The sequence below is a fragment of the Leucopleurus acutus genome (genome assembly GCF_964270905.1).
Source record: "Leucopleurus acutus genome assembly, chromosome: 11".
NCBI classification, from domain to species: domain Eukaryota; kingdom Metazoa; phylum Chordata; class Mammalia; order Artiodactyla; family Delphinidae; genus Leucopleurus; species Leucopleurus acutus.
Genome location: NC_139152.1, coordinates 40343337 through 40353940, shown reverse-complemented (window position 1 = coordinate 40353940; position 10604 = coordinate 40343337). Strand labels below are relative to the sequence as shown.

Genomic DNA, 10604 nt, shown 5'->3' with positions numbered 1-10604 from the left:
TTTGCAGTTCCGAAGTTAAATCCTGGAAGACTGTGGAAACCCGACAATAAAATATCTGGGGCTGAAGTCTGGGGGAATCGGAGGGAATATATTGCAACTTTGGCCTTTTTTAACCTACCCAAGGACGCCGGAGACCTTGCAAAAGGGAGGCCTAGAATCTTTTGACCAGAAAATCCAGCCCAGCCACAACGGATATTATCCATCCATGATTCTTTGCAGCCGCTTTTACTAGGTTGCAAAGGCGCAAACACCTCTAGGACCCCGGGTTCCTTTCTGTTTCTTTATGAATGAACCGGGTCTAGTCTGCGCACGCGCAGCTCCTGGTTCTCCCGCTCCACGTGAGGCCCGCCCTTTGCTTCTGCCAACGGCTCCGCCCCTATCCTTTCTAGTGGACCAATGGCGAGCGGCCTGGGGGGCGGAGCCCTGAGCGGCGCGGCAGTGTAGTTCCCCGGTCGCCCGGCTCCCTCGCCTTAGTCTTGCTGTGTTGTGATCACGTGGCCAGCTCCGGGCGCGGCGCTTGTTTTGGTTTCCCTCTATCTTGCCCCTGGCAGCTTCAGGGTGAGCGGCTTTCCTGTGCCGGTTGCTACACCTGCCTGCACTCGACTTTCTCTTCTTGGGGCTCTCTCAGCCCCAAGTTCTGCAAGCCCCTCGGGGCCGGTTCCTGCCATGCCGTTAGTTCGCTACAGGAAGGTGGTCATCCTCGGATACCGCTCCGTAGGTGAGTCTCGGTCTTGGGCAGAGCACGGATGCACCGCGGCTTTTTGGCCAGAGGAGGCGCACTGCCGCGGGTACGCGACCCAGGGAGAAATGGTGGCATCCTTAGAACCAGCTTGTAGAGCGAGGATTGAAAGGTTGGAGTTGAAAAGGCTGGGGTGGTGGTAGTGTAGAAGGCTGCAGGAAGCTGGAGCATGTAAGAGTTAACGTGGGCTTTACTGCTGGATCACCGCGGTGGTCCTCAGCGTTACTCTGGGGGGTGGAGGTGGGGTCAGGATTTGATGGCGGGGGCGCGGTCTGGGTGGGGCAAGTCTCAGGTGCCCGGTGCAGGACTGACTGGGTCCTAAGGAATCCCGGATCTTCCCAGGGGTGGGGTGGGGTGGGGAAAGGCGGCGGGAAAGGCTTCCTGCGGCGCTACTGTATGCATCCGGTGGCCAAGGTGCAGCGACCCAGGGCGAAAAGAGGGTGAAGGTAGCCTAAGGGAAAGCATTGCATGGGGCATTCCCAGGCTAGGATGCTAATTTGGGGTCCCCTTTAGTCCAGGGCCACACAGCCCGAAAGGACAGAGGATGTGAATATGGATGGGTGATTTGGATAAAATTACCTCTGCTTCCCACAGGGAAGACATCTTTAGCACATCAATTTGTGGAGGGCGAGTTCCTGGAAGGCTATGATCCTACTGTGGAGAATAGTGAGTAGACTTCTCCCCTAGGGATTGGGTAGGGAAGGCTTGGGTGCCCCATCCAAGTCCATAGTTTGGGATTTTCCTGGTGCCAGAGGGATGATTTAATTAGACATTAAATCTAATCTCCTCTAGCAATCCTGTTCTGAGTGGAGCTAGAGTGTGGATTTTCCAAGATACTGAGTCCAGGATGGTGTATATGTAGACAATAAGAAGCCTAACATTGTCTCTCCAGGTTCCTGGAGAGCTCTCTAGACCTGGCCCATCTATGTCAATATATAGGGGCACAGATTGCTAGTCCTACAAGGCACCTCACAGTCAAGTTTTCTTTTCTTTTCAGCTTACAGCAAGATAGTGACTCTTGGCAAAGATGAGTTTCACCTACACCTGGTGGACACAGCAGGGCAGGTACCAGTTCGGGGTAGGGTATCTAAATGTGGCAGTTCAGTCCTGAGAGATGAAGTCTGGTAGCCTCTGAGGCTCATCTGTAAAGTAGGATTAAAAGAAAAGCATTTTAGCAGCATTTCAGTGTGCAGCGCTGATTGGAGCTACTCTGTTAATACTTGTTGAACAGAAGTGACTGGAGTAGGGAGTGCCACAGGGAGGGTCCCCAGGATACAGCCCACCAACCTTGGCTATCTGAGTGCTGTGGATCTAGGTATTGATGTTTCTATTTCTTGTCAGGATGAGTACAGCATTCTGCCCTATTCATTCATCATTGGGGTCCATGGTTATGTGCTTGTGTATTCTGTCACCTCTCTGCATAGGTAAGTGACCAAGGTTGTGAGTGGGAGACTTGGGAGGATCTGAGGGCTGTCCCAGAATAAAGTTATAGATTCATTTCTTGTGTTTAAAGTTTCCAAGTCATTGAGAGTCTGTACCAAAAGCTACATGAAGGCCACGGGAAAACCCGGTATGTGGCTCTGGGGGATAAAGACATAGTGTGGACCTGAGGGGAGAGGGAGGACAGGGGCGTATTGATCCAAATTAAGGAGAAAGTCAGGACATAGATCCTGTCTGCTTTGATGGGGAGTTGTCCAGCTCTGATTTGAAGGAGGTTGGGGTCCATGGGGAACAGAGGGGCTCCTGTAGTAACTGCTGTTTCCTCCCAGGCTGCCAGTGGTGCTGGTGGGGAACAAGGCAGATCTCTCTCCAGACAGGTATGGAAATCTCTGTAGCTTAAGGCGAAGGAAAGTGAGCTGGACTAGGAATGAGCCAGGGTCTTGTCGTGGCTCTGCCACTGATTTGAACCAGTCATTTTACCTCTTCATTTCTAACTTGAAGGGTAAGACAAAACAACCCTTCTATTTCAAAAACTATCATTTCATATTTCAAGTCTCAGTCCTAGGCTCCTGTAAAGATTTTGCAGAGAACATGGGGCCACTGCTGTCCTTCATTTTCATGTCCCAAATTTGCTTCTAGGGAGGTCCAGGCTGTTGAGGGGAAGAAGCTGGCAGAGTCCTGGGGTGCGACATTTATGGAGTCATCTGCTCGAGATAAGCAGGTGCTGGGCCTGAAGATTAGGAAGGTGGTGGCGGTAGCAGTGTTATGGCACTGCTTGGTGGTGGGGATGGTGGGGGAATGGGGTGTTCACCTCAGAGTTGGGTGGTATTGTCAGTGAACTAAACGATCTTTTTTTGCCCTGAATCCTTATCCCTTGCAGCTGACTCAAGGCATCTTCACCAAAGTCATCCAGGAGATTGCTCGGGTAGAGAATTCATATGGGCAAGAGCGCCGCTGCCATCTCATGTGAGCCCTTGAGCATGGGGTAGCTGCCTTGATTCTGCCCCTGGCACTTGCCAGGCTCCAGTGGGGGCTTGGGGGGGGCAGGCCCTCAGGACTTTACGGGTTTGTTCGGTTGCCAGCTGTGTCCCTTGCCCTCTGGGCACACAGTGTGGTACCCTCATGTTTGCACACTTACCTGGGCTCCAGTGGCCTGGTTGTCGATGTTTACAAAGAGGCAAGGATGTCTCATGGGCACTGTCCTCTAGCTCTGTTTTTGCTAAATAAATGAATTGTTATAACCTATGGAGTTGGGATATGAGTCCTGGGCATTGTCTATTCAGGACCCAGTCTCCTATGTAGGTTTTGGGTGTCGGCTGGGTGAGGGGAGCTGGGGACTCCTGAAGTGGAGCTGGCTCCCTGGAGTGACAATGTATATATGCAAATAAACTGATTAATCTTTTTGTAGTTGACTTCTCTGTATCTGGGGAGAGCTCAGGGCCAATGTCTCCTTTTCTAAGGAGTGATGACTATGGCCTTTGGTAGAGAATCTTTCCTCCTACCTTGTTCCTATTCCTTACCCCTCACTCATTTAGGACCATTACCCTAAGACTTACTACTTATCTTTCCCACCTTTCTTTTCGACTCTTCTCCTATACAGGTAACCTATTGACTGCCACTCCCATCCAAATTTGTAGGCTCTCACAATCCCTTTAACTACAGAAACACCACCCTCTAGTGGCCGGCTGCCACATGCTGACATAGCTTCCCTTGCGGGGGCCTTGGCATTTGCTGGAACTCAGAGAGGATAGGGTTTGGGTGGAGGAAGAAAGACCCCTGTTCCTAATGATGTAAGAATTGTGAAGTAGTGTGAAGGCAGGGACTAAAGTGTTATGATGATTTCAGCTTTTTAAGAGTTGAATAAAGTAAGAAATAATGCCCCTGCTCAATCCCCACTCCCCGCTCTCCATCTCCTCAAGTGCCTTTCATTAAAATGGATGTTCTTTGCTCCTTTCATACCTTTCACACCTTTGGAGTTGTGCTGCCTTTTTTGGTGTCAAAGGCTATTGCTTCTGCTCTTTCTTATTGACCGGCCAGCTCGGTAGGAGGATGGGTTTGGCTAGGAAAATTTGGTCCTACCTGCCTTTACCCCCCGACCCCTCCCCAGCAGCCCTAGGGCCTAACTGGCCTAATACCTCCTCCAAGGACTTATAAGGGTTACCTGAATGGTATCCTTCACAGGAAGGGCATAGAGTTCTCCTGCCAGCTGGGGATGCACTCCTGCCAACTCTGTCAATGCACTTAGTTGGGGAAAATGGACGAATTTTAGGTGTGATTTTTAGCTGTGACCTTGTTATTGCCTGGCTCCAGGCTAGTTGGGCTTACAGTTGGGGATGATGGTTTGTCATGCTGGTTTTCAAAAGTCCTGCCAGCTGCTTTTGCATCCCTGATCTGAATCTAAAAAGAATTAAGGGCTGCAGGAAGGAGCATATTCCAAAGAGCAATCTCTCGGGGGCTTAGGAGTCTCTTTAGGGTTGTAAACACCCTCTCTCCCTACAATAAAATTAGGTCCTTTTATGCATCTGACTTGGAATTCTCAATAAGGGTATCTACACTCCTGCTGTTATTTCCATGAGGTCTGAGATAGAATAACAAATGTCTGAGGTTTTCTAGAAGTGTATCAAACAATCTCAAGGCCTGATAGTAGTAAAGAATAGTGGTTAATGGCTGGGTTAAAAGAGTAAAAGAGTTACTCTTCCATTTAGCTGTGTGACCTTGGGCAGACACTTAACCTCTCTGAGCCTCTGAACCTCTCTCAGTTTCTCATTTATGAAGTGTAGTTAAACCTTCCTCATAGGACTGATGTGAGAATTAAACTGAAGTGATTTATGAAATACTTAGCATAGGTCCTCATAATAAACGCTTAAGAAATAGTGGCTATTGTGTTATTTGAGGTCTTTCTGGTGAGGGTCTGCCTCTGGGTGCAGAGTAGGGAGACGCCTTCTATTTTCCAACTTCTGACTCTTGGTGAACTTATTCCACTATAGCTGGGACAGGTGTGGGGTCAGTGCTGGACTTTTTTGCTGAAATAGACCTGAATGGTCAGTGAAGAGCATATGTCAGTGTGTGGCTAGCACAGGACATATCTGATCCCTCCTATGACTCTGGCCAGTAGGGATTTAGGTCTCCTGCACTGTCCAATATGAAAGCCGCAAGTCACATATTACTATTTAATTTAGTTTTAAAATTAACTAAAATTAAAAGTTCCTCAGTTGCACCACCTACATTTCAAAGTGCTCAATAGCTACATGTGGCTAAACCATATTAGATAGTGTGTAGTGCATTTCTATCATTGCAGAAAGTTCTGTTGGGCACCACTGTAAAAACCCTTTCCCACAAAACCAGCCCTGCACCTGATTTGCCTGCCTCTTTCTCCACATTTAAAAAATAATAATAATAAAATAAATATATATGAATACACACACATATCCCAGGAAAAACATGGCCATTGTTTTGCATCATGCATGGCTCAACTTCTCACTTCATGTGGTTTGTTGAGCAATTTTACCTATTTCAGTCTCAATCTCTTCATCTGTAACATGGACATAATTACATGTAATTCATAACGAGGGTGAGGAATAACTAAGAATATATAAAGTATCTAGCACATTTGTTAATTTGTCTCCTCCTGTCCATCCCGTGGATAGAGTTAATGCAGAGAAGTCATTTCCAATCCCTTCTCATCCAGACTAATGGGGGGGGGGGGTGTCTGTATGCTGGGATCTTGTCCAGAATAACAGTACTCCGGCCAGGTAGCAGCAAGGCTACAAGTTACATGCTCTCTAAAAAGGGGTTACATGTTTACTAAGAAGGGGGACACAGGCCCTGAAGATTAGGAAAGAAGGACTGGGGCTGGGGGTGGGAGCACCCGGCAAAGGAGGAGAAACTCTACATTTATGTTTTGATGGGGGAGGTGATTGTGGGGGCACTAACAGTCCTCTTTCCTCTCGAGGGGATTTGAGAGTCAGAAGGAACGACTAGGGACTCGTTCCGTTTTTCTTCAGGCCCCCGAACGTGGCAGGAACCCACCCTTTGCAGCGCCAGGCGCCGTGCCTCACTTTCTCCATTTGCGGACTCCAGTTCCCAGGATGCAGAGCAGCGGCCAACCTCCTGGCTCTTCTTCCATCCCCCTCCCGGGAAAGATTGCTCCTGGTCAAGGCAAGGGGCAGCTGGAGTTTCAGGGGCCGATAACTCCAGGGGAACGGAATTAGAAAGTGCACGGAGTCCTAGTTCTACTAGCCGGGCGGTAAAGGAGGCAGTTCTAGGGCCGGGGCGAAGAGGAAGGGGGCTTCTTTCCCACGTGTCTGCACAGCGGCTGGCCCGGCGCAGTCGGGGTTAACCCGTGGCGGAGGGATCCCTTAGCGTGTGCGTAGAACTGCAGAGTCACAGCCTTTCCTCCGAGAGGGCCGGATCCCTCCGCCGCTCCGCTCCAACACAAAATAGGGCCGCGTCTTCTCCTTTCTCCCCCTTCTGGAGTGGGGTTCACCAGGCAAAAGGGCCACCCGGATCTCGCGCCGGAGGCTTCCTGAATCTCCACGACCATTGCCGAGATCTCGGGCCAGGAAATAGCCCCTTCGCAGGAACCACCCTACCGGCCGAACAGGAGGCGGAGGGGGGGGAGGCGGAGCGGCGCCGCGCTGCACTACTTTCCTCTCCGGTTGCAAATGGCTGCCTCGTTCCCCACTTTCCGCTCAGTTTCCTGACCCCCCGGCGCCGGGAGCCGGGGTTGGGCCATGCACCTCTAGGCCCCCCGCGATCGCAGCCAGCCGGGGGTCGAGGGGGTGCCGCCGATCAGAGCCGGCCAGGCCGGGGGCGGGGCAGCTCCCGAGGCCAGAGGGGAAGGGAGGCGAGCGCAGGGCCCGGAGCGGCCGGAGGGGAGCGGGCAGAGGGCTCGCACCGCCCGCCCCTTCCTCTTCCTCGCCCACCTACCCTCCTCCCTTCCCCGGGGGGAGCAGAAGGTGGGGGGCTCGAAGCCGCCGAGGGCGAGCGCTCGGGGTCGAGGAGCCCGGCGCTGGGGTGTGTGTCAGGTTCAGCTCCGCGGCCCCGCCGGCTCCGTGTCGCCGTAGCTCGCGCGGCCCCGGGGCGCCGGCCCGAGCGGGGAGAGGGGCTCGGCGCTCCTGCGAGGGTCTCACGTTCCATCCGGGCCCGGCGCGGGGCGGCGCGGCATTCCTTCCGGGCTGCTGGGGAGGCGCCTCGACGTTCCATCTGGAGAGCCTCGACGTTCCGCCCGAGCCCGGTGCGGGCGGCCGGGGCGCTGGCCCAGCCCTAGGACTGAGAGGCCGCCCGGCGACGCGGATGCGGATCCTGCTCGCCCAAGATCAAAGCCACCGGTGCTCTCTTTGTGTCCGCTCGGGATTCGCCGCCCAGGGGCTGTCCATGGAAACCTAAACTGCTGGAACCCGAGGCAGAGAACCCTTCTTTGGCTTCTTGCTTTTTTGGGGCGGGGGAGGGTGGCCACTCCGACCTGGATTTACCGTTCTTGGCCCCCCTAAGCCCCCCCGTGCGGGGGGCGGCTGTGATCGCTCTGGCGGTTGGAGGTCGGGGAGCGGCCCGGGCTCTGGCCATGTTCTCGGATGAGGATTTCTGGATCGCCCTGTGAAGAGGTGAGTGAAGTCCGCCCGGCCAGGGCCCAGAAAGGGTTGGACTGGGGGCATAGCCAGATGGACTATCTTGGCCGGAGCTGGCCTGTAGGTTGGAGAAAGGGGTGCCAGAGCTGAAGAGGGTTCCTTTGGCAGGGTCTGTCAAGGGAACCCGAGCCAGTCGCCAGAGCACAACCGAGGCCTGGTGTCCTGGGGTGTGCCTCTTTAAAGACTGGGGGGTTCAGGGAACCACGGGAGTTTGGGAACCTGGCCAGAAAGCCTCTCTGCCTGTTTATTTTTGTGTTGGGGGGAGCTCTACCAAACTAGGACCCAAGCCCTGATGCCAGCACCAATCCCAGTCAGCTGCTTCTCCTTCAGGGTTCCTTGTGGGCCTTGGGAATATAACAACTTGGGAGCGGGGGTAGGGTGGCACTGCCAGGTCCGATTTACTGCCAGGTTGGACTTTAAGGTTGCTCTTGCCCATCCGGGCACCCAGAGCAGTCTTTGGGAGACTCAGGGAGCCCTAGATCCTTCACTAGGCCTTATTTCACTGTGCAGCGAGGGGAGTGTGTGGAAACTGACCATTGTGATGAAGGGGTGGCTGGGGCAAGAAGGAGGCGGGGCTGGGGGCAGCTGTGGCCTTGCTGTTCAACTTTCAAGTACCCCTGCCTGGCAGAGTGACCCTAGCGAGGCCTAGTGCTGTCTTAGCCTGCTTTGCCTCCCCTCCTCTCCGGATGGACATAATCTCTAGGGGATTATAGAGGAGGCCGTTGAGATTTGCTCCCTGCGAATGTGGGCTGCAAAAAAATGGCTTTTGTCTCCCGCTTTCTCTGGGCCTGGTGTGGAGAGCTGGTTGCCCATAAGTCCCTGGCCGGTCTTGCAGGCCCCTCCCAGACCTCTCGAACCTTTTTAAGTCAGGGAATGTTAACTGGTCCTCTGATCCTGTCCCAACTCTGCAGAATAGGGGGGCCTATATCTCTTTGGAGGAGAAGTGACCTGAGCAGAGCTATGTCTGCTGAAGCCAATGTTTTCAGCCCTGGCAGGAGGTGCTGGGGAGAAGTGGTGTGTATGTGACTGCACGAAGGGTGCAGCGTGAGCCTCATGCCTCTGACCCTGGGCTGGGACAGCCCCTCTCACAGCTGTCATGCTGCCCAGCAGGGATTTGGCTGGTGTATTTTGCTCCCTCACTCTACTCCCTCCACCATATGAGGGCTAGACCTCTTTGAGCCTGGTCTTGGAAAGGAGAAAATAGGGATTTGCCCTTGAAAGATTTCTGGGTGGTAATCCTGAGGTGAGAGGTGGCACAGGGGTGCCGGAATGAGGCTAGCTGTCGCCCATGCTGTCTGCCCTTGCCTCCTGTGGAGGGCCTCTCCTGTTGTCTGTCCCTGAAGAACTTCCTTAGGAGATACCTCTCCTTATTAGCTGTGGCTGACCCTAGGATGACCCAGGGGGCAGTCCGGAGGGTCTACAGGGCCACTGTTGCCATTTGGATTCTTCCCTGGAGGGCCAACCCAAAATGGGGGTGGGGAGAGGTGTGGTTTGAGTCTCAGGCTGGGAACCAGGAAGTCCTGAGTCCTAGAGAAGAGCTGTTCACTCAAGGGCCTGCTTCAGCCTTTCACCTCTCCAAGCCTCCATTTCCCCTTTGGCTGGGAAAATGGAGTTAAAGCTCTTGGTCCGGGATGGAGGCAGGGAGGAAAGTGGGTTGAGATGAATCCCTGCTTTTTTCCTTGCTGTTCTGGGTCTCTTTGGCCTAGGATTAAGGGGACCCACCATGGTTTTACTCCCTAGATCTGTATTTCTCTGGGATCCCTAGTTCCCCTGAGGAAGCCTGGCCAGGCATTACCCCAGTGTAGATCCAGGGAAAAAACCCTTGGTGTGGATGTGTGGTTTCTGGCTGTGAATGATGGGACAGGGGAACCTATGGTCTTTATTTGTTTAGATCTGTTTAAGGAGGGGCCTGACAACTGGTACTCAGCATTGGGGTGCAGGCGCTAGACTGCAGGGTAGTGAAATAGGGCTTCTTGGAAGTGCCTCTAGATTCTTTTTCCTCAGCTTGGAGGACACTCAACCCTTTGCTTGTCTCTCATCTTCCATGGTGCCATGAATGAGGCTGCAGCTTTGGAGGATGTGGGTACTGATTCCCAAGGCTAGACGAAGGTGGTTTCTGTAGCTCCCCAAGCAGTGCCAGCATTACCAGCTTCAGAGGGCTGCGCTTGGGGGAGGGCGGAGGAATTTGTCCCTCTGGCCTTGTGTGAGGCAGTCCTCCTCCCACCCACTGCACTATCACTGTTGCTTTTCATTTCTTGATGTTTGTGACTCCTTTAGCCTTAACTTTGAGAGCACAACAGTTGGAAGATCTTGGCGGCATTTAGTGGTAAGGTACAGCAAAAGTTGCACACATTTAGGAAACTTTGAAGCCTTCCGGGTGTGGTCAGGCCTTGGATAACTGAATAGGAAGAGGAGCCTGGCTGGTGCCCTGACCTCCAACCCCTAATTCACATAGGAGGCTTCTAGGCGGCCCCTTGAAGTTCCAGAGCAGCTTTTCTGTGGGCTGGCTAGATGACCACCCTGCTTTCCTTTCAGGTGTGATTGTGTGGGTGGCAGCTTTTCTGTGGGCTGGCTAGATGACCACCCTGCTTTCCTTTCAGGTGTGATTGTGTGGGTGTGATTGTGTGGGTGATTGTGTGGGATGCTATTGTCCTGGGAACTCTTAGACAGGAGGTGGGAAGTGGGAAAGGGCACTGGATCCTCTCTTTACCTCTTTGGTAAAGAGGTGATCTGGGAATAGAGGTAACAGGTATCAGGTGATATTTCACTTTCCCAATCTAGTAGAATCTAATAGTGTG

General features: G+C 53.1%; 2 protein-coding genes across 2 annotated transcripts in view; both read left to right on the top strand.

The window, feature by feature from the left end:
- Positions 1-666: 666 nt before the first annotated feature.
- RHEBL1 (RHEB like 1) lies at positions 667-3149 on the top strand (the record flags this gene model as incomplete). The annotated part of the gene is made up of 8 exons (XM_082849261.1): positions 667-718; positions 1334-1405; positions 1737-1804; positions 2081-2163; positions 2253-2309; positions 2509-2556; positions 2819-2900; positions 3060-3149. 8 exons carry the CDS (start codon positions 667-669, stop codon positions 3147-3149), a joined length of 552 nt encoding a protein of 183 aa, XP_082705387.1.
- A 3940-nt stretch (positions 3150-7089) lies between these two features.
- Positions 7090-10604, top strand: part of KMT2D (lysine methyltransferase 2D) — a 37148-nt gene continuing 33633 nt past the window's right edge. The window contains exon 1 of the mRNA XM_082850433.1: positions 7090-7782. The gene's annotated coding sequence lies outside the window, so the exon portion shown is untranslated. The remainder of the gene's footprint in view (positions 7783-10604) is intronic.